This window comes from Lagopus muta, chromosome 3 (genome assembly GCF_023343835.1).
Source record: "Lagopus muta isolate bLagMut1 chromosome 3, bLagMut1 primary, whole genome shotgun sequence".
Taxonomy (NCBI): Eukaryota; Metazoa; Chordata; class Aves; order Galliformes; family Phasianidae; genus Lagopus; species Lagopus muta.
Genome location: NC_064435.1, coordinates 57,875,268 through 57,896,276, shown reverse-complemented (window position 1 = coordinate 57,896,276; position 21,009 = coordinate 57,875,268). Strand labels below are relative to the sequence as shown.

At 39.1% G+C, this 21,009-nt stretch overlaps 1 protein-coding gene across 4 annotated transcripts in view; it reads right to left on the bottom strand.

Moving 5' to 3' along the window:
- The window catches only part of ZNF236 (zinc finger protein 236), a 67,429-nt gene extending 53,742 nt beyond the window's left edge, over positions 1-13,687 (bottom strand). Inside the window, exons 1-4 of one of the 4 annotated variants that reach the window (XM_048939225.1) lie at positions 13,584-13,687; positions 4,993-5,135; positions 3,426-3,590; positions 1,617-1,795 (exon numbers count right to left, since the gene is read on the bottom strand). In XM_048939225.1, coding sequence (XP_048795182.1) covers positions 1,617-1,795; positions 3,426-3,590; positions 4,993-5,135; positions 13,584-13,644 — 548 coding nt within the window. In that variant the 5' untranslated portion in view covers positions 13,645-13,687. Of the gene's footprint in view, positions 1-1,616; positions 1,796-3,425; positions 3,591-4,992; positions 5,136-12,596; positions 13,151-13,583 lie in introns of those variants that run through there. The other 3 variants (XM_048939226.1, XM_048939223.1, XM_048939224.1) reach the window with 3 other exon arrangements.
- Between the last annotated feature and the right edge of the window lie 7,322 nt (positions 13,688-21,009).

Genomic DNA, 21,009 nt, shown 5'->3' with positions numbered 1-21,009 from the left:
AAGCTAATTAGATGAAACATTTACTTCTCATACTTTCTCTGAACAATATGAGAGGACTGAGTCAAATGAAAATTCAGAATTTCTACTGAAGAACAGAAGACCAGAGCTATGTTAGCTTTTCGATGAAGTAGCTCCTGCAACTGGCTAAACTGGTTCACATACTCAAGTTGCTTTGGAACTGCTGGCAAAAGGACAGTAAATAACTATTGTAAACAATTTCTGGAACACAAATGCAATGTTTCCACATCTGAATTGACAAATAAAGTAGATCTTAACAACATAAAACAGAATTATGTTCAAAAATTATGTTCAAGAAAATGAAGATTAACAAATGTTGACGGAGCTGTGCTTTCCTGCAAGACCAAAGGAGTTACTCTTCAAGAAAGAATCTGAATGAAAATACCAGAAATAAATCCTCTTCCTGTTTTGCCATTAACCACTCTGTCAAAATTGATGCTGTTATCAATTTTGACCCTCTCTGTCAAGCAAAACTTTCCATCTTCAACATTTTTAAAAGTAAATTAAAACTACTCATATATCTCACATCAAAACACAAGATGCATAATACTCTCTCAAAATCACAGTTGCCATTATAATCATTCATGTATTTTTCTCATTATCCTAACTTATAAAGGAGACATCCACAATAAGAACTTGCTTCTTGACTCATAGTATACACTCACGTGACTCAGTACAAACATAGCAACCCCAGACTTCAAACTCTCAATTTACAGTTTGCACAGAGAAACTGCAATTCTTATTTAAACCCTCTGAAACATAACTAACAAGATCTCTCGACCTGTAAAAGTTGCCTATAAGCAGAATAGGAAATGCCTGACATTTCTCATTTTGTTGTTTTCACTTCTCCTGCAGATTATTTCTTATAAAAAATCTTAGGCTTTCTTAATACATAGTTTATATATCAACTATATATAAACTTTCTTAATACAATTTACCTTAAACTAAACCAACAGAAGTGTTTCTTTCAACTAACTTAATTTTCACCTTCCTAAGATGGAATCAAATTACACTGCTGAAAGAATTTATTGAACAAATATTTACCTAAAGCAAGAGCAACACTTACTAGGGTTCTTTCTTTCCCTTCATTATGTGCTTTTTCAGATTTGCAAGAAACTCAGGGAAGGTCATGAAAGAGCTACTAGGAAAAAAGTACTAAACTGCAAGGAACAGTTTATTTCTTTGACAAGGGAAAGCATTAAGATTTGCATTACAGTAACTATAAGAAACTACAGTAACTACATAAAGTTTACACAGGTCTGCTTCAGTACTGCTACTGGACTTCAGAATCACATGAAGGCACTTCAGAATGCAATCTGTATTAAAAAAAAAACACCTCACAAACCCATATGCTTAACCTGTATGCAGACAGAACTGTGCTTAGTATGGGCCTCCAAATACAAAAACTGCCTTCACAAATGATCACCTAGTTTAGCAAGGATTTACGAACCAATGCTATTTCAGAACAGCATACCAAAGAAAGGAAACAGCCAGCACAGGTTATGGTACTTTAATGACTGGAAATGCTACTCCTGCCTTCCTAGCTATTACCTTCAAAGTAACATCTTCTCATTTTGTTACAAAACTGTGATTGTCACCTTATTTTATAGTGAGTCTTCATATGCTCCTTCAGCTGTGAGGAAGTTTCAAATTCCCTTTTGCAAGATTTGCAGCTGTGGACCCTATTGCCTGCCAGTTCTTGACGATGCTCTTCCATGTGTATGGACAGCTGACTCTGCAACGTAAATTCATCTCCACACTCTGAACAGATAAGATTCTGAAACAGATAATAGAGACTGGTTTTTAAAAAGATTCACAAATACAAGTTCTGCTCAAGTAGGTGCATGAATACTTCTAAGGACTTTGGCAGCTAGAAGCAAACACCAATAAAAGTATACAAGTGAAAAAAGTTTAAGCCACGTAATATAAATCATGAACCACTGCACACTTATGGTAATACTTATCTTCTAGAAAACTCCACCTGAACTGAACTGCATATGAGTTTGTAAGTAACAGCAACAAGCAGTTCAGTACTGTCATCTCTGCTCTCTGTTTCTTTGGTCACATCTTTCAAGATATACACCATGATTTACCTCAATGCTAGAAATCTACATAAACATTTGAGGAAAAAAAAACACCACCACCAAAATACTTCCTAACTAAAAATACTTTAACAGCAGATGTAAAGATTTTACACTTTTACTGTTAAAAAGATACAGAATATCACTCTTTAAAAGTAAACCCACCGCAGTCACTACTGACTTACCTTAAGCTATCCCCACAGACAAAACAACAGAAATGAGCAGCGACGCAGCAAGGGAAACACACCCCACTGCTAATTTAAGTTTTTATACTGCTCATCTGGAAAAACATGCCAGGACCACGTTCTATGAACTACAGGGTATAACGTTCAAATTCCAGTTCTCCAAGGACAAGTCCACATGCACAATCACTGGGAAAGTCACTCTTGCAATTCTCTAAATTAATTACTATGTTCATTTCTGTTTTAGCACAGAATTACGTTGTGTTACAAGCAGGGATTCGTTACAACTGAAAAGCATTGATATTTTTCTAAGTTTGATTTTTAAGCTGCAGACTGATTTTTTTTTAAATTGGGAGGCATCACAATCTATTCTTCTGACATATGCACCTAATATGAAAATCAGAGTAATTGAAGTGTAGAAATGAGTAATAGAAATGACTTTTGAGCATCTTCCTTGCTGTTCAATTTTCTTCTTCTAATGCTTCTGGCAATCACAAAAAATCAAGTTCCCCCAGTAAATTAAACTGTTTGGTGTTATATATATGTTAACACCCCAAACTGCACAGTCCTCTCATTTTAACTCAGTAGTGACTACTTAAACAAAAAGGAAAAATAGGAGGTCTCAAAAAACAGCTTCATGATACAAGAGACTGTGAAAAAGTCTCAGCAGTAATAAAAATACACTAACAGAATACAGAAACGTTCACAAAGACTAGGAATTATCTAATATGACATAAGCCATGGAAATGATCACACAGGCTATTATTACACGTGGGCCTATCAATGTACATAAAATGACCAAAATCACTCCAAATTGGAAGTATTTATAAATAACTGAGACAAATTGTTAGGTAGGATTAGTTTTATCTATTGCGCATTCATCAATTAATGATTACTGATTGTATATGAATACTACTGAATGTGCACAGATTCTGTAGGAGAATGCACAATTGGAACACTTGTTTATATCTGATATGTTAATTTCTACTACTATTAAAATAGTTTCCCCGCTAAACATGCTGCGGTTCTTATAAATTACATCATTCAGTCAGTCTTCCGATCTAAAATATATGGCTGAGAGATTAAGGACAACCACCACACATTCACCTTCTTAAAACTTAAATGATGAAATATAATGTATTACCTCTTCTTTTTCATGCAGCATTATATGAGCTTTCAGGCTGGCCACTCTGGAGAATTTCTTGTTGCACACAGGACACGTAGGATCTTCGCCATTGTGAGTACATTTATGAAGTGTCAAGTTGAATTCAACATTAAATGACATTGAACACTGGTCACATCGGTGAGGCTGTTTGTTAGAAACCCAAAAATAAAGACAAAATTCAATCATCCCAGAAGTGATATGTAATACAGATGACACATAACTGGAACTCAAAATTTTAAAAAACATTAAGACCCCCACATATAGCAATAACAACATACAGTAGCACCAGTTTAAAATATTTCCTCTTCTTTGGGTTTCACAATTGGAAAAGCTAGTGCTTTGTGTTCAATAGTGTTTGGGAAAAGAAAGCCTAGGAATTAAAGAAAGCAGGGACTCAAAACTGCGTCTTTCTAAGGGCAATGAAGTTAGCAGGAGAAAAGAATGAGCAAGAGACAGATAAGTTTCCCTGCTTTAAAACTGAGATACGGAATTTTCCTTAAATTTGATTAATTTCTCAACCGGAGAAGCTTAGCTTATGCTAGGATTCAGTGCTCTTCTGTTGCTATCTGCACTACCACTTTCAGTTAGTGAAGGTAGAAAAGCTCTTTTGCAAGCATGGAATGTAATAGTTTTAACCACATGAACTTCCTGTTTTTATGGATCAGTTTTGTAACATGGAAACTTGGATTTTAAGAAGCGTTTGGACAACACCCTCACAAATATGATTTGGATTTTGAGGGATCCTGTGGGGAACCACGAGTTGGACTCAATGATCCTTGTGGGTGCCTTCCAACTTGGGACTTTCTACGATGCTGTGATGACATAAGTAGCTTTCACCATATATTCATTAACATCCCCAAGTTAAATGTTTCCTAAGAATTCATTTACAACTGCAACTATCTTAAACAGTACAAGAATTTTTCCAATCTCATGATTTGTATAATAGGATTTTGTATAATAGGAAGCAAGGAAAATAAATAAAATGCTTCAGTTTATATATGAAACCTGTGGCAAAAGCTCAATTTAAAAGTCAGCAGAATCTTAATCACAGATTCTTTTTTTTTTTTTTTTTTTTTTTTTTTCTCCTTTTTTCCCACATTTCATTTGGAAACAGCTGTCGCTATGAAATTAATCTACTGATTAATTTATACATACTAGGGTAGGTAGCCTAACTACTAAGAAGAGACACAAGGGTCTGGCTGGGTCCAGATAATCAATACAATCATTTTATTTTCATTGCTAATGTGTAGAATCAGTTTGCAGATTCAATTAAAAGGATCCCATGTTTTCTTACCTACGTATTTTATAAATTGAAGAGAACAGCTAAAAATAAAAATTACTGAACTGAAAATAATTTCTTATCTCAAAGGAAACGTGCAGAGTGAAAAGAACAGCTTCATAAAACTCCCAAGTTTCTAAACAGTAATAACTAGTGACGTAACAACACCACCTGAAAACGCTATCTTTACTTTACTTGTCAGTATATGAAAGTATCAAGACACGCTAATATTTTTAAGTTTACATTTGTAATTCATAAAAGTTGTACCTTGTCATTTTGCTCATGATCCCTCATATGGCGCTGGAACTGGGTCTCTTTTGGGAAAGACAGCAAACAGATCTCACACTTAGGGAAGCTGGGTACTTGGTAGGGAAAATCACCGTTCTCTATATTCGGTGTTAACACACCATCTACAAAACAAGCATGGAAACATTTCGTATGGAGCCCCATTCTATTTACTTATAAGGTACTGTAAAATCTTCAAAGAAGAAACTATTCTAATTCCTGCAAGTTTTTGACAAGATTGTAACTGCGCTGGAACGTGAAGATCTCAAGCATAAAGCACATTGCTATTTCCATTCACACCACATCACAGGAATACAACCATCCCTGTAAATGCCTGTTCTCAAGGACAAAATCACCTTTTTCCTTGTAATTATAATTATTTCCTTCTGTGCTTCATAAAAACCCATCAATTTTGCAACAAAATGAAATGCTGACAAATGCACTAGATATGAGATTAAAAACACGGACAGAGGTTACTTTCAATATTATTATATCACGTGTTTAAAATGCAACAACAGTCAGCAGTTCTGCCTACTTGTATTTCTGCACCTTTCCTCATCCCCAGGTCCCCCCACGTTTTCTTTTTTCTTTTCCCTCTTTCAGATCATTTAAGTATCTTCTGTCTCTAATATTTCTGGCAACGTAAAATATTGTTTATTGTTGTAAAACCAACACTAAAGTTTCAAGTAGCTGAGAAAGATGTAATAAAATGCAAGTCACATGAATTCAAAGAAAACGGTTTTAATAGATTCGGTCCAAACACATACAGTTTTCTTGTTCTGAATGCCCAGTGTAATACAGCCTTTGATACATAGGTTGATATTTTGATACATAAGTCAGTATTCTCTCAGATTGAAGAAGTCAGTTCTATCAATGTTTTTCTTTTATCTCAAATATTTAACAGGAAAAAAAACCAACTAAATCGAAAACTCAAAGGTTCCAAGCAACATGAACAGATTTTACACTTGAGACCATACTACATTGCAAGGTAAGCTATCTTTATGCAAGTAAAACGTTAAGGAAAAACTGGCAAGAGGTCCTTCAAAACAGTATTAATAAAACAAAAATAAACTCTGTTGACTCACGCTGCTGCTTGAGGACACTAAAGAGGAAAAAAAAAAAGAATCACAGAATTCTGCTTCAAACACTGCCACAACTCAAAGTGAATCAACAACAGAACACAACGAGACAAAAAAATAAAAAAGAACACTGATTTCATTATCTTGTCATGCAAGACATGATGCTTTCCCTTAAAATTGCCAACGCCTCTCTCCATGTTTGTAAGTACGAGGCACAGGAAGAAGCAACACAACGTACAGTATCCCATTTACATCTCCTCTAACAGGCAAATTCATAGTGAACTTCTGCTCAGTACTATTCCCGCCTCCAAGCCCTCTATCATTTAACACATCATTCACATGGGGAAAAAACAAAAAAACAGTACCTTACGCCCTGACTACCTTTTCTTCCCACTAAAATCCTCAGAAATAACTTTAGAAAGCTTGTAGTCAAGGAGGTTCTTCATAATGTTTCAGAACACGACAGCATCAGTGAGAAATCATAACTGAAAACCGCAGCCAGGGAACTTACATTTCCCATTGCTGGACTATCCAAATCACCCAGTGAACTTTCACTTTGTAAAGTTAGTTTTCACACAGTTCTGTTACAGACATGATAATGCAAGCACCACAGAACTTGAGCATGCGTATTTCTACTGCATCCTTTAAAAAACTCCCTGCTGTAAATTCAGAGTACATGCAGACAGTATCAATAATACTGGCATGACACGAAAAAAAAAATAAAAAATGAAAATAAAAAAAGGAGGAGTGAAAGGAAAATTTACTCCAACATGTGGACAATATGGAAACTTAACAAAGAAAACTTTGTCCTATGGAAATTGGAGTAATTGTTCAACCCAATGAAGGCCTGACCTCTCTCTTAATTGAGGACTGAAAAAATTCTCTGTGAACCCAAGAGATTATCTTTGAGCATTCACTCCTAAGATCAGAGAGCAGATAACAGACTAAAACAGTGCTGCAGCAACTGAGCAAGCAGAAATGTAACCAAAGGTACTAACTTCCCTGCAGTGTGAGTGAAAGCAAGCAACATGTTCATTCCTATGTGTAACTAGTAACTAGATACCTGGTTAGTTACTTTCCAGGTCAATAATATTTATACGCTTTATGTTTTTATTAAGGTGTGCATCATATTTGCATCAAGCAGAACATTAATTAATCTACAGGCTAGGCATCTTCTTTAAGAATTCATTAAAGACTTCAGTGGAACCATATATTAATTAAAAATTGAACATCTTGCAGCAGAATTTCATAGGAAAGAATAGAGAAACAGCCTTAACTTTGGTAAATCAGCAGCTCAGCATATCACAGCCCACACAGAAGTGCCAAGAATTTCTCAAGAGCGAGCACAAACCCAAAGCTGCCTGGAAGCCTTTCCAGCTCCCTAGAGGCCCTCACACTCCCAGGAGAGAGAAGGCACCCACTTAGAAAACTCACTGCTTTCACTGTAACATCTCAAGCATTTTTCTTTCAAAGGAAAACTTTGTAACTCTTTGCAAAGCCAAATCTTACAATCTTGTATCTTTCACAGTGCCTCAAAGAGCAAAAGGAAGAAGCTTGGGGAGTCAGGACTGTGCCTGAGACTCAGTGACTGGACTGCACAATACATTTGAAGGAGGCTGCTTGGCAGAGGGCTCCTACTGCAGAAATGCACCAGAAGGCCTTAGGGATAAGGTACAGTAAACAAACTTAGGTTAGATTTCAGACATCTCCGCTACTGAAGATGAGCTCAATGTTGCCCTAAGTAGTCACAGCCAGTATAAGCAGAAAAACAGTCCCAATGGGACTTCCGTTTCCACTTCTAGCCAAAGATAGGACTGAGATGTAATGCAGATTAGAATTAGAACATACTCATTTCTTTTCTTCCTTATCACTCTGCCTGAAATAGCTTAAGGGAAAGCTATGAAATTATAATAATCTTTTTTCCACTTATATTCTCACCAAAATCCTGTTTGTTCTCTGTAACCAGCCAAACACAGGATATTCTAAGAGCCACATAGCTCCTTTCTATTAAAGACACAGGTCGTGACTTTTTATTTCATTCTTCTAGTAATAAAGGAAGCATTCGAAACAATATGCCCACAGAAATCCAGACATTTGAAAACAGCAAGACAAAATGTTACATATTTCGAATCAGAAAGACAAAAGCAGAGAAGACATTGCCAATAAAAGAAGTAACAAGTGAGACAGACCATAACTTTCCTGTCAGGCAACACAGACTCCAGGTATGGTTTGGGGATGTTGTCATGGATATGAAAAGGAAGTAACAGCTTGACAACTTTTTGTGCAAACAGTTAATAACAAGATAAAGACAGTATTCATGCTGGTATGTCATCCTCACAGCAGGTCAAAGTATTAACCTGCATTACCATATTTCTGGGAACTCCTCAATAAAATCCAGGTTTACTGAATTACTTCAAAGCAGCAACACTTTGAAATGCATCATGGGCCATGAAACAAAGCCAATGCTGACAACTACTGAACCAAATGTAAAGGTCTGTAGCTTTGAAAACCCAAAAATGGTGACGATGCTAGTTCAGCAAGTCAGCAATAGCATACAGATAGAGTTCCCTGCTTACCAAAGGAAAAAAAAATACAAATACTGATGCAGATGATAAAGCATCTGATTGTCACAATTAGCAACTCTATCATAAATACTTAATATGGTGCCTAAGCTCCCAGAAAATTGTAAATATTTGGTACAGAGATTAAGCCATCTGTTTGTCTTAGAGATACTCTGTCCAGATGACAACACAATTCTGCTGTGTGCTAACAAAGATACGAGAACACTATTCAACTCAACAACAAAGAACTAAGCTTGATTTCCTTGAATATATTACAGAGAATAGGTGAACTCACTAAGCATATTACTTCAATTAAAACAATCACATGAAGACGTGGCATTCTCCTGCTAGAGAGCTGCTATTTATTGACATCCCATAAACATAAACACATACACACACAAGGCACAAAGTGAATATCAGACTAAAGAAAAGCCCTGAAACGTTGCTCTCAGGTCTGCATACTTCAACAGATGATAAACCTTACCGAGCAAGACTGAAGTTTAAACCACTGTCATTTATTAACATTAACTGTATAGAAACAGTGCAAAAACTTTAAGGCATGAATGCAATTTCAATATTTCTCTAGTGATAACGTAAATCAATTCCATCATAACTTGAGACAGACAGCTGCCTATCAATACAATCAAACTGAATAGGAAGCACCCAGCTCATTATGCGCTACCAACAAAGACTTCTGTTTGTATTCTTGCACTTTGTCCATACTGCAGTGGTAGGAAAAAAAAAAAAACAGACTTGGAAAGTATCAAAGAGAACAAGACAGGCATAAAGACGGGCATAAAGATGGAAGAGAAGGCTGTGAGGTGACCTGAGAGCAGCCTTTCAGTATCTAAAGGGGAGCTACAGGAAAGAAGGGGACTCTTCAGCAGGGTCTGTGGTGACAGAACAAGGGGAAATGGTTTCAAGTTCAAAGAGGATAGATTTAGGTTAGATATAAGGAAAAAGTCTTTTACAGTGAGGGTGGTGAGGCAATGGAACAGGTTACCTAGTGTCGTAGATGATGCCCCATCCCGAGAGACTTTCAAGGCAAGACTGGATCAGGCCCTGGGCAACCTGATATAGTTGTGGTGTCCCTGTTCATTGCAAGGGAGCTGGACTAGATGGCCTTCAGAGGTAGCTCCCAACTCTAAGGATTCTTGACTCTATCTGAGCATTCTGAATGCTACTGCCTTCAAATTCTTTGGAAACGTTTTGCCCCTCGTGAAGCATCAGCCATGAAGTTTTGGATAAGCTCAGCTATAGATCTCTGTGACAGTGCCTTCAGAACAATCGACTTCAGGATGAGTCAGCAGGCAGGTGCCCTCGGCCCTAAGCCACTGATACAACCTTAGTGTGGATGGAGGAAGACAGAATTAGAGCACTCCTGAACATTTCTTCCATACATAAGCAGCACTGTGCCTCATGGCAGAACACAGCTCTCTGTACAAGGCACAGATGGGCTCATTCAGCTGTAAACACGGCACAGCCTTATTACATCTCTAATAGCCTGGCAGCGTCAGGCTAAGAAGACAATTCCATGCAACACAGCCCATGGAATTTGTTGATGAAAATCTACCACTGAAGTTACCCAGCAGCTGGCAAGTCTAGGGACTCAAGGGTTCGACCCTATCAAAGCTTATTACTGAATTTATGAATTAAAAAAAATAAAAGAAAAAAAGAGGTAGAACAAAAGACCAAAACAGGGACAGCAATATTGACATTTCCTCATGCCCCGTCAGAAATCACAATAATGAATAATGATATATGAATCATTAAAACATTTTGCTCAGCTCTGCAATCATGAAAGAATTGGATTTGTTTAAACTTAACTCAGCACTTTCTTCAACCAAAAGCAGCAAATAGTAATTTTTTACAACTGCTGATGGGAGGAGCAGGAAGAAGGCTCAACTCTCTGCCCATGCACTGGGCCAAAATACAGAAACCAATAAGGATCTGCTATATATTTTAAAAGGTAGTTTTTGTTATTTTTGGTCAATATTCAACCCAGAATTTAAGCAGTACCAGTGCAGACATTCAGCTCCCAGAGGCACACTGCTGAGAAGGAAGTTCAGATGCCAGCTGTCCTGTTTGTCAACAAGAAGCAGCCACCTTTCTTTCTGGAGCACCCAGGCCTCCCCAGGTTTCATGGCCACACTGCAGGTGGCAGAGGAGCCTGACAGGACACAGAATGAACAGCTCTGTTGTATCTGGTTCAGTGCAACCTAGACAGCACTGAGTCTGGCTGTGATAGAGTTAATGTTGTCATAAGCAGCCTGTATAGTGCCATGTTTTAGACTGGTGACAAAAAACAGTGCTTATTACACACCAGTGCTTCATTCCTGCTGCTGGTAGAGCATGAATGCAGCCTGCTTCTCTCTCTTCACCCCTCAGTGAACAGGAGGCCAGGAGGGGACAAATACCAAGGGGATGGCCATGCCATCCAACAGCATGCTCAGCAGAAAAAAAAACAACTCAGGGCAGTCCTTCCAAGATGGCTAAGCATCAGTCTGCTGGTGAGAGTGGTGACTGCCTTTCATAGCATTTTCCCCCCCTCTTTTTTTCTATCTTCCTTCATTTACTGAGGTATCCTCATCTCAAGCCACAAGCTTTTTCTCACTTCTGTTCTTCTAATTCTATTCTGCAGAGAACTAAGAGAAAATGTGAGTTTTGCAGGCCAAGGTAAAAAGGATCACATAAATAGCCCACATTTCCCCAGTCTACACAGGTATACAAAAACTGACATTTCCTTAACCAAACTTGATACTTTCATTAGATGTTCAGGTAAATATTGCTACATTTACTGCTTAATATTCTAAACTAGAAACTACATTTTTTGGATAGCTGCATATTTGACACCAAGCTAGAGCTTTTCAGAGGTTTGCTTTTACATGATTCGGACCTTGACCTATGTCCAGGCACTACTCTGTCAATAGAAACTTAAGAATGAACCAAGTAATTTGTTAGGTGAACTTCCCTCTCCCTAAGAGAAAGCACAACCCAATCACAGCAGAAAAAAGATCTGAGAGGTTTGAAATGGAAATCTAATCATTCTTTAAAACACTTAATGCATAGGAATGAATGAGATATGAAGGTGTGAGTGCAATTGCAACAGGGAACAAAATAATGAGCACCAGAAAGATACAGAGAAAGGCAGAACAAGGTAGTTAGGTTAACACACAGACAGAACTTAAACGCGGGTTATTTAACTGCTTCAATTACTGGGGGAAAGGCACAGATTCATTACAAACATAGTGAGGAACTAAAGAACACCAGGGCAATCTAAGGCTGTCTTTTTCCAGCAAAAACCCAACACATGCCCTCATGCATAAGCTTAGATTTGGTACTTATTATTATTTCTGCATATAGTTCAGATTTCCATTTATCACCTCTAATTTTCCTGGAACAAAGAGCTTGGCTAATCTTTGACACCCATGAACTCAAAGTAATTAGAGAAGTTGTACAACGAAGCATGACTGATCCACCTTCACTTCCTTGCAAAAGAAGCCATACTGCCATATACGTACAGACTGCACAACTACAGAGATCAGTTTCTCTCTTTCGGGAAAGACACTCGAGTACCAGGATAAGAACTGTTTGGGCAACACTGACAAGGAAGAAAACCTATACATGTAGTTTCCTAAGCAAAAGACATAGCATCTATTTTGCAAACAGCTGTTTTCTTAATAAAATTTTTCCCACTCAAGGGGAAGACTGTGGGACTCACAATCAGTTCTTCAAGTTTGTTAGTCTGTTCCTGAGTGGGACAAGGAACCAACTGTCCTGGGAATATCATTTACCTCAATTCAAGCTGTCCTGTTTAGCCAGTTTCTTCATTTAAGCCTTTTTCTCAGCCAAACATTAAGGCAGAGAACATACTACAGTTGACAACACTGACATTACTGATTCTTGCAGACTGCTGAAGTCTACAGAACCCAGAATATTTGCTTACGTGGGGCAGAGTCCTTGCAACTGCAGTCTGCATGTTTCCGAATCCCTGTGGGAGCCCCAGACCCTGTAATTCTGAACTGACACCTGCAAACGACCCCATGACATAATTTCATTAATAAGCTAGCAGGTTTCTTCTGTTTAAAACATTGGAAATACAACGTATGACTAGACTAGCCATCAATCTAGCAACCCCTTATAAGCATACATCTTAATATTGGAGAAGTCTAACATCATGGCCCAATTACGAGCAAAGTACAGCCACCAGGTGCTGATGGGTTGCCTCAGACTCAATCCTCCCCCATCCATAGCCCATGCCATCAGTGCAGGAGCTCACAACTGCCAGCAGCCTGCGGGGCCGATTCACAGCGCGGGGCCGTGCCCCATAACGTGGGCAGGATGCACCACACAAAGGCCCCACCGAATCCCAGCTCTCAGCCCTGAGGCGCTGTCAGCACAGCCACCACAGCGAGCCTGCCCCGGGGCATCCACACGGCAATAGAACAAGCAAGAAACGACGGAAAGCGTGAGACAAACTCGTACTCGGTTGGGAACACAGCAGGTCTGCTTTAATACATGAGCTCACAAAGAAGAATTTTAAAGCCTCAAAAAAAAAAAAAAAAAAAAAAAGGCCTCCTTTCGGGAATGAAGCCGCCTGCAGCCCTCCCTCAGCTCTCCCCACGCACACCAAGCACGTACTGCTCCCCCCGCCCCGGCCCGCTCCTCCCGGCCGGCGGGCAGGCAGTGCGAGGCCCGCGCCCAGGCCCTGCCCCCCGCCCGGTGCCAGGCCACGGCTCCGCCGCCTCTGTATCATTCCGCAGGGCCGGGCCGCGCTGCCTCCTTCCCCTCCCCTCTCGCCCATACACCCGCACAATAGACCCGGCCTTCCCCCCCCTCGCCATATCCGGGGACTATATGCGCAACCCGCGGAGGTTTCCCCTCTCCTCGCCGCTCCCGGCCGCGCCCCGCTCTTCCCACCCGCGCCATTTACCTGCCCGGGCGCCGGCCGTGCCGCTGTCCCCGCTGGCGCTGGGAGGCCGCCCCCTCGGCATGGCGGCCCCCTCCCTCCCCCCGCCCCCCCCCAGCGCGCACGCACACACGCGTACACGACACGCACACACAGAGCCACGCGCAGCGACGTTTGGCGGAAGGAGGAGGAAGAGGGGGGCGGGGAAGAGAAGAACGGACCCGACCCTGAGCGCCGACCGTGGGGACTCGGCGCCCTAGGAGCACACGAGGCGGGCGGGCGGCGCAGGCGCACACGGGCCCGCTGGGGATGTGCTGCGGTGGGAAACGGAGGAAAGAGAAGGAGCGCACTCACGGCGAGGCCGAGCGGCGCAGGCGTGCTGAGGGAGGGAAAGGGGAGCTAGACGCGCATGCGCGAGGAGCAAAGAGTGCGGTGGGAGGGGGCGCATGCGTAGAGGGGGTAGCGGTTGGGGTCTGAGGGGGGTTCGGCTTGTGGAGGGTGGGCGTGGTGGGCGCGTGGTGTTAAAGTTAGGGAGGAGATGCTTCGCTGGCGTCTCTTTCTAGCTCTTGGTGGCTTTTACTGCTTCCAATGGAACTGCTGCGTTCCCTGTTAGAGTTCATAAAGCTTTCGTTAAGCTTTTTTCATTATCTGAACAGCGTGGCCTCTTTCAAATCCTAAGGCTTTCAGAGTTAGATTTTCCTTCTGACCTTTTAATTTCAAATACTCAAAATAGGTGTGTTTTCACTCAGAGGGCTGTGAGGTGCTGATACTGCTGCCCAGGGAAGCTGTGATGCCTCATCTCTGGAGGTGCTCAAGGCGGTTCAGTTGCTCAGTTGTTTAGATTCTCAAATTCTTCTTGCTACATTCTAGGATATCCCTCTTTTCCTCTCCCCACCCCATGTGGCCAACATATGGCCAGTTTCTTTACTTCAGCCCGTGTAGTGTTTCAGTGTCCTCCATTAAAATGCATTTAATATTGCACGGGCCTTGTTGGTCAAGCAAGTTCAATGTCCCTGTCTTCATTGCTTACTGCTTTTATATCATTTTCTGTATTTCAGTATTTCTCTGGAAATAGAATTAAATACATACTTCAAGTCATTGATCAAAATTAAATAGTAGGCAAGGTACTGGTACCTGTAAACTGTAGCAACAGAGTTTTATTTACTGTTGGTTTTTTTTTTCATCATCAAATATTGATAATGCCTTCATAATTCTTTTATCATCTTCTGTTGGAAACGTAAGGAGCTGTTTTTTGTCAGCGATTAATTAAATGCTTTTCAAATATCTCATTAAATTATATCTGAATACTTGCCTTTAGCTACGCAATTTAATCATATCAAGGAGAGAAATCAGCATTTTGGAATGCGAGTTTTCATTTCTTCCTGAAGGCTGATTGGATAAGTGCATTTAGAAAATTTCTTCTTCTATCTGCCAGTTAAAAAAAAAAAAAAAGTACTGAATTTAATTTTTTCTGCAGAAGTGCAGCATTGATGCATAAATAAGGAAAAGGAGGGTTGCAACTGCTGTGACTTTTGCCTGGGGCTTCTTGCAGCTGTCTGCTTGCTAGGAGCCCAGCTGAACGTCGAAAAAACGCGAAGAGCAGCAGTGGCCTCTTGTGGTGGTAGGCTTGTTCTATGCTGAACGTTACTACAGTTGTTGGTCGTTTCAGCAGTTAAATACAGCCTACAATTCCATGGGATAAGGCAGCATCTGTTCGCAAGATTTCAATTAGACCCTAAGACGTGATTCTCAAACAAGGAAACCCAACTGAATTGCTATCTTAAAAACCCTTTGCACAAGCTCGTTATTCCAACTACAAGTTTTTTTTCTGCTCTAACTTAGCTGTAGGATTATCTGTATTTTACGTGAGCTCTGCACTAGGATTAAGCACTTTGAATCATGAGTTCTGTCGCAGTTTTGCATGGAACTGGCATGTACTTCACATGAAAGAAAGCAGGACAGTATATGCAGCACCTTCTGTCTGGACTGATATTAGCAAAAATTGTATGTCATTTTTCGAATCTAATGCAAAAGGCAAGTTTCTATATTGGCTTTTCAGCATTACTGTTCCCTGCATGTATTTTAGTGTTCAGAATTAGTACATACAATCAGGGTTAATTTTGTACCACGAAAGCCTGTACACACAAAAGTGTGTCCCAAATTTATGTGGTATGTCGGTGCTTATCAGTGTTCAGCATCACTTTCATTCCTTGCAAAATTAGCTTTGCATAACAGCTGAAGATACATCAAAATTTGCTTCAGACCTTCGAGGAGCCCCTGGTGTTGAAAGAGAAAAGTAACACTTTTATGAAGAATATATGGAACAGATGTTGAAGGGCATATAAAAATAACTTTATTAATAAGGAAGTGCTAACTCAGATGTCTAAAATACTGTCTTTGAGTTTACAGCCATTTTCAGTCTACCGAAGCTATTTAATCTATGTGATTTACTTTCTTAGTCTACATGATTGACATATTTTCCAGCTGTGCTTTGCAGATCCTGGAAGAAAGGAACTTAATGCATAACTGAAACTGTTGCTCTTCGTGTTGAGTGAATCTGTTTGAAGAAATGCTGGTATTTCAATGTATTTTTAAAATGTTGTATTTTGTAAAGAATAAAATAACCCCCAGCAGTTTCTCTTTAAAGTCTGTTGCATTATTCTGGAGGTGCTGCACAGAACTTTGCAGGTTTTGGGTGTGCCCTAGTGTTACAAGCCAGTGCCTTTTCAGGTGAGAGCCTTGCAGACCATTAGTCACGCTCTGCTTTCCATGCAAAGGAAACATGGGTCTGTTCCCCAGAGGGAATCTGTAATGTAATACAGGGAGAGTGCTAGTCAGATGGTTGGCCTTTAACTCCTTCCATCATGAATTTTATCTGCTGTTGCTAATTTCTAGGAAGGAAAGCAGCTAGTGTCAGACCTAAAATTACACACACACACACACAAATTATGCTTGCTTTTTTGACTGCAGATGAAGAATACAAAGGCTACAAAAAGCATGAGGTTGACACAAGGCCCCAGAACAAATTAAATTTTAGGTTTTACTAAATTTTAAGGCAAACATGAAATCTGGTGAAACATCTCAGTAGTGCTATTTATGAGGTAGAGTGCTGTTTAGTGTGACAGTGGTCAGGTCCTTTACCATTGTAACATGCTGTCTCCAGTTGCTTATGTACTTGAACTGTTTGGGCTAAAATTTGCATGCTGCCTAACTTCAGTTTGGATTTGGTTAATTTGAATAGATCATTTGTATTTGTCAGATCATGTTTCAGCTGTTCTTTTTCAGAGGAGATGGAAAATTACTGGCTGTATTAAGAAGTATAGTACTTAGCAGTGACACCAGGTTTTCTCTCTGGCACAAATTTTAAGTTTGCACAAGTCCATTAATCTCTCCATGAAAATTTCAATCAAAAGTATCCTTTTGAAAGTGTTTTGATATGCTCTATAAAGATTATTTTTTTTTTTAAATAACTGGGTTATGTAACAAATCTCTGCCCATATTTTCCAAGCAGCAGCAGCAGCAGCAACACAATGCTTTCCCTGAATTAGCTGTAGGTTGGTGAATCCCTCCACAGTTTGTTCAAAATCATTATGTTTATTTAAGTGTAACACCTTTGGAGTTCTTTTTATTTGCTTTCTGCCTTTTGAATTCTCTTTTCTTACCCCTTGTACTGCTAAATGCTTGTGAACTCGGAGTGTATTAATAAATGTGGATTTGTATCATAGTTCGACTTCAGTATGTGGAAAAAAATAAATCACAAGATTCACAACAATCTCAGAGACAGAAATACTAGTTGATCAGCCAGAGGTGACAGAAATAAAGGCCAGCACAATGTCGTACATAGCCAGGATAGCCAGGCCTCCACACAAGGGCTTTTTGATAGCTATACCAGCACATTTCCCTACTGCGGACACAAAGCAGTGGATGCGGTTAAGACTTTATATGCATTACCAAAATGAAATAAGCTGCATCAAAAAGACAAATTTTATGCTTATAGGACGTAGTCTGATCTAGAACTTGCGGTAGTGTGGAAATACCATTAAGTCTTCTTTCATACTGATAAAACAGCAAAAAGAAATAGAAAGACCTGGTGTATATTTGGCCTGTAGGTAATTGCTGAAATTATGCATTACAAGAACTGCAGTATACATTTTGTATGAGGAATTTCACTAAAGACCCAGTTTTTCAATAGTAATATATTAATTCCCAAAGAAAGATTAATGTTTTCAGCTTCGCTGAGATGCTCTGTTCATTTATCAAAGACAGAGGACTCCTACTCTTTCTTGGTTTGCTTTTGCTTGGATAATGGACTTGGATTTCCAGCCCTGCCGACCTGCTTCTGAAAGTGCTATTCCAGTGGAAAATATTTTGATAAAAAATTAATACTTGGTATGCATCTAATGTTCATACTCATTAAAAAAGTAATGATGATTAAAGAGGTAACTGAAAATACTTTATCCACTTGAATAATATCCATGAAATTCTCATTGTTGGCTACAAAGCTGCACACACAGTTCAGTATTTTGAGAGAAAATAAATTAGAATACTGAGATATGGTATATGGCAGTACTGAGGTGGTAGAACTGTATGACAGCTGAAATCATAGTGTATTCTGTGACTGAGATCCAGTAAGAACATAAAATCTAGCAGCCTCTTAATGTGTGCAGCTAAACTTAGATATGTTTATTTTTATGACTTTCACCTGCTATTGATTAACCCAAACCAATTGTCTAAAAGACAAAAACAGTTCCTTACCAACGTTGGAGATATAATTGATAGCTATGTGTCCCTACAAAAAAGTTATCTATGTTGGGTCCTACACTGAGTTTTTAAGGCTTGTTAGGCTTTTGAAACTGAGCAAGACATCACAATTCACTTGACCAGCTTTTCTAAATGTTCTGTTATTGCCAAGAGAGTCCAAGGATTCATGACTAGAGGTGTGCCATTTCTGTTGCATTCATTGCTTCCATCTTGTGGTGCACATACTCCACTGGCTGTTGGTGTGACGTGCCTGGGAGACATTCCAGTTCTTCTGGACTTCCAGCAGCTCTGCTGCAGAGACGCCAAAGTGTATTGTCTACACTAGATAGTACAGAGTGTGGGTTCTGTTTTCCTTTTGATTAAGCTTAAAGTTACTTACTAAAAGTTTATTGTATTAACTTTCCTGCTTTTTATGGTGGCATTAGTTTGTGTTATCTGTACTAGCAGAAATTCCAGCCTCTAAGCTTTTACTGTATATTTTCTTTGTGTGTGGAATTATTATTGTTTTGTAATTACACGATCAGTGTGGCTTTTGTTCATGCACTGTGTAATTTAAATCTTTTTGTCACTGCAATTTTGCTTTCTGTGTTCAAGTAATAATAGAGGAGTCTTCATAACCTACTAGGTTCACTGATGCTTTGCTGTGTATTTGGCATTTAATTTCCTGTTTCGGTGCTGCCTTGTCGTGATGTCTTATGATAGGCTGAAGTTGATGTTTTCTATTTTATGTTGCCTTTTGTTTTTATCTCCTCTTCTTTCTTCTTTCTTTCTTTCTTTTTTAATAGAAGACTTGCGTTTGGACGCATTATTGAGCTCCCAGATGCTGTGTAGACAGCAGAAGCTTGACAACTCAAGTGCACAGGAATTGTCCAAAAATTTTTTCAGTAGAAGCAAACTTCCAGATTTGGCAGCACTATCTGTGGGAGTTGCTCTGAAATAGGAATTCAGAATAAACATTTTAATCCCAACAAATTAGAAAACAAATCTTTTCCAGCATCAGTGAGCAAGTGGGGAGATCGTAGCTGCAGCGTGCAAACAGTGCTTATTCATAATTTATGTAGACAGGTAGCTAAAGGATTTTTAGAGTTTCACAGACATATATTTTTCTTACTTATTTATGACAGTGTCACACTGTCACGTATGGTATTTATTAATATAAATGAACCCACAGTGAGGGGGGAAAAAAAACAAAAAAAAACAAAGGGAAGTATGTCTGTGCTTGCAGGGGAAGGTAAAATGAGGAAAGTAAGCAATAATATTTCCTAAAAATGCAGAAATGTTTTATTTTTATTATAAAAATCTGATAATAGTATTCTTGTTTTAAACCTAAACCTGACGTTTTGTAAGTCAGTATATTTAGCTGAATGTTCACGTTCATAACCTAGTAATTTTCAAAACTTGTGATTACAAACAACATATGGGACTTAATTCTTCTGCATTTTTATGGTGTTAATTCATGTGCAGGTGCACTGTGGTTTACAGAGTACTCAGGATGTAGTAAATGCACACTGCGGAGTCATCTGATGGCTGTTTTCACTCAGAAATTCCCTCCCTACCCTTCTGTCATTGATTTTTCCTCTCCCTACAGCTTGTCACCCTTGGTCATGCTGACATCCTTGTGGGAAGGAGGGAACCAAAATTGAGATATGGTACCAACCCAATTTTAGAGTGTATATATTGTTGTGTTTTTTGCAAGCATAATAATTCTGATGCCAAACACAAACATCATCTCCTCAGCCATATATTGTAGGTGCAAAAAATCAGGGAATCACGTTTATAAAGTGTTGGGAATCTGCCTCAGTGCACTCAGGCTGTGTGAGAGGGGTGGACCTCTTCTAAGGAAAGCAGGCTTTGGGCACTTTAATCACAAAAATCATGAGTGAGCTTTTAAATTAAAAAGTAGTGAGAAAGCCAATAGGTGCAGAAAAAGATAGTTTGAAGTGAAACCTTACACAGTTATGGGATTTCTGATACATCAGTCAGAAAGAAACCAGTCAGAGAGGAAGTGGAGGCAGACTGTCAGTTAACAAAGAAATCATGTCAGATACAAGTTCTTGAAATGTAAGATCCTGCATGAGGGAAGTGAGTCTTGCCCTAAACGAAAGAAGTGACAATGTATAGATATAGGAAGCTTGACTGGAGAAAGATAATCTATGGAAGACTATAATAACAAAACAATAACAGAACAATTCAAAGAGGATGAAAGAAGAAGTAAGCCTTCTTAGTGGTGATATAATGCTATATATATATATATTTATTATTATTATTATTATTTTTTTAAATCATAACCTAATTATGCTAAGAAACTCACCACTTTGGCAAGCAAACTTATGAATACACAAACACTGAAACTTGAATCCAAAATTTAAAAAACATACTGTTGGATTTTTATAACACAGTCCAGCAAGGAAAACTCAGCACCACCTCATAAAAGGGAAGATCCTTGTATGGTTAGATAGTTGGAAGACTAAATGGTTTGTATTCGCAGTGGAAGGCAGTGACAGACAAGGTTCCATAAGATTTGTGTTAGGACCTTTGCTGTTCAACATATTCATAAAGGACTGGAAAGCACAATAGCAATGAGGTAATCAAGTTTGATTATATAATTTATTCAGGGTAGTAAAATTTAGTGACAGAGCAATAAAATGACAGCTGAAATTTGGTGCAGGTAATTGAACAGTGATATGCA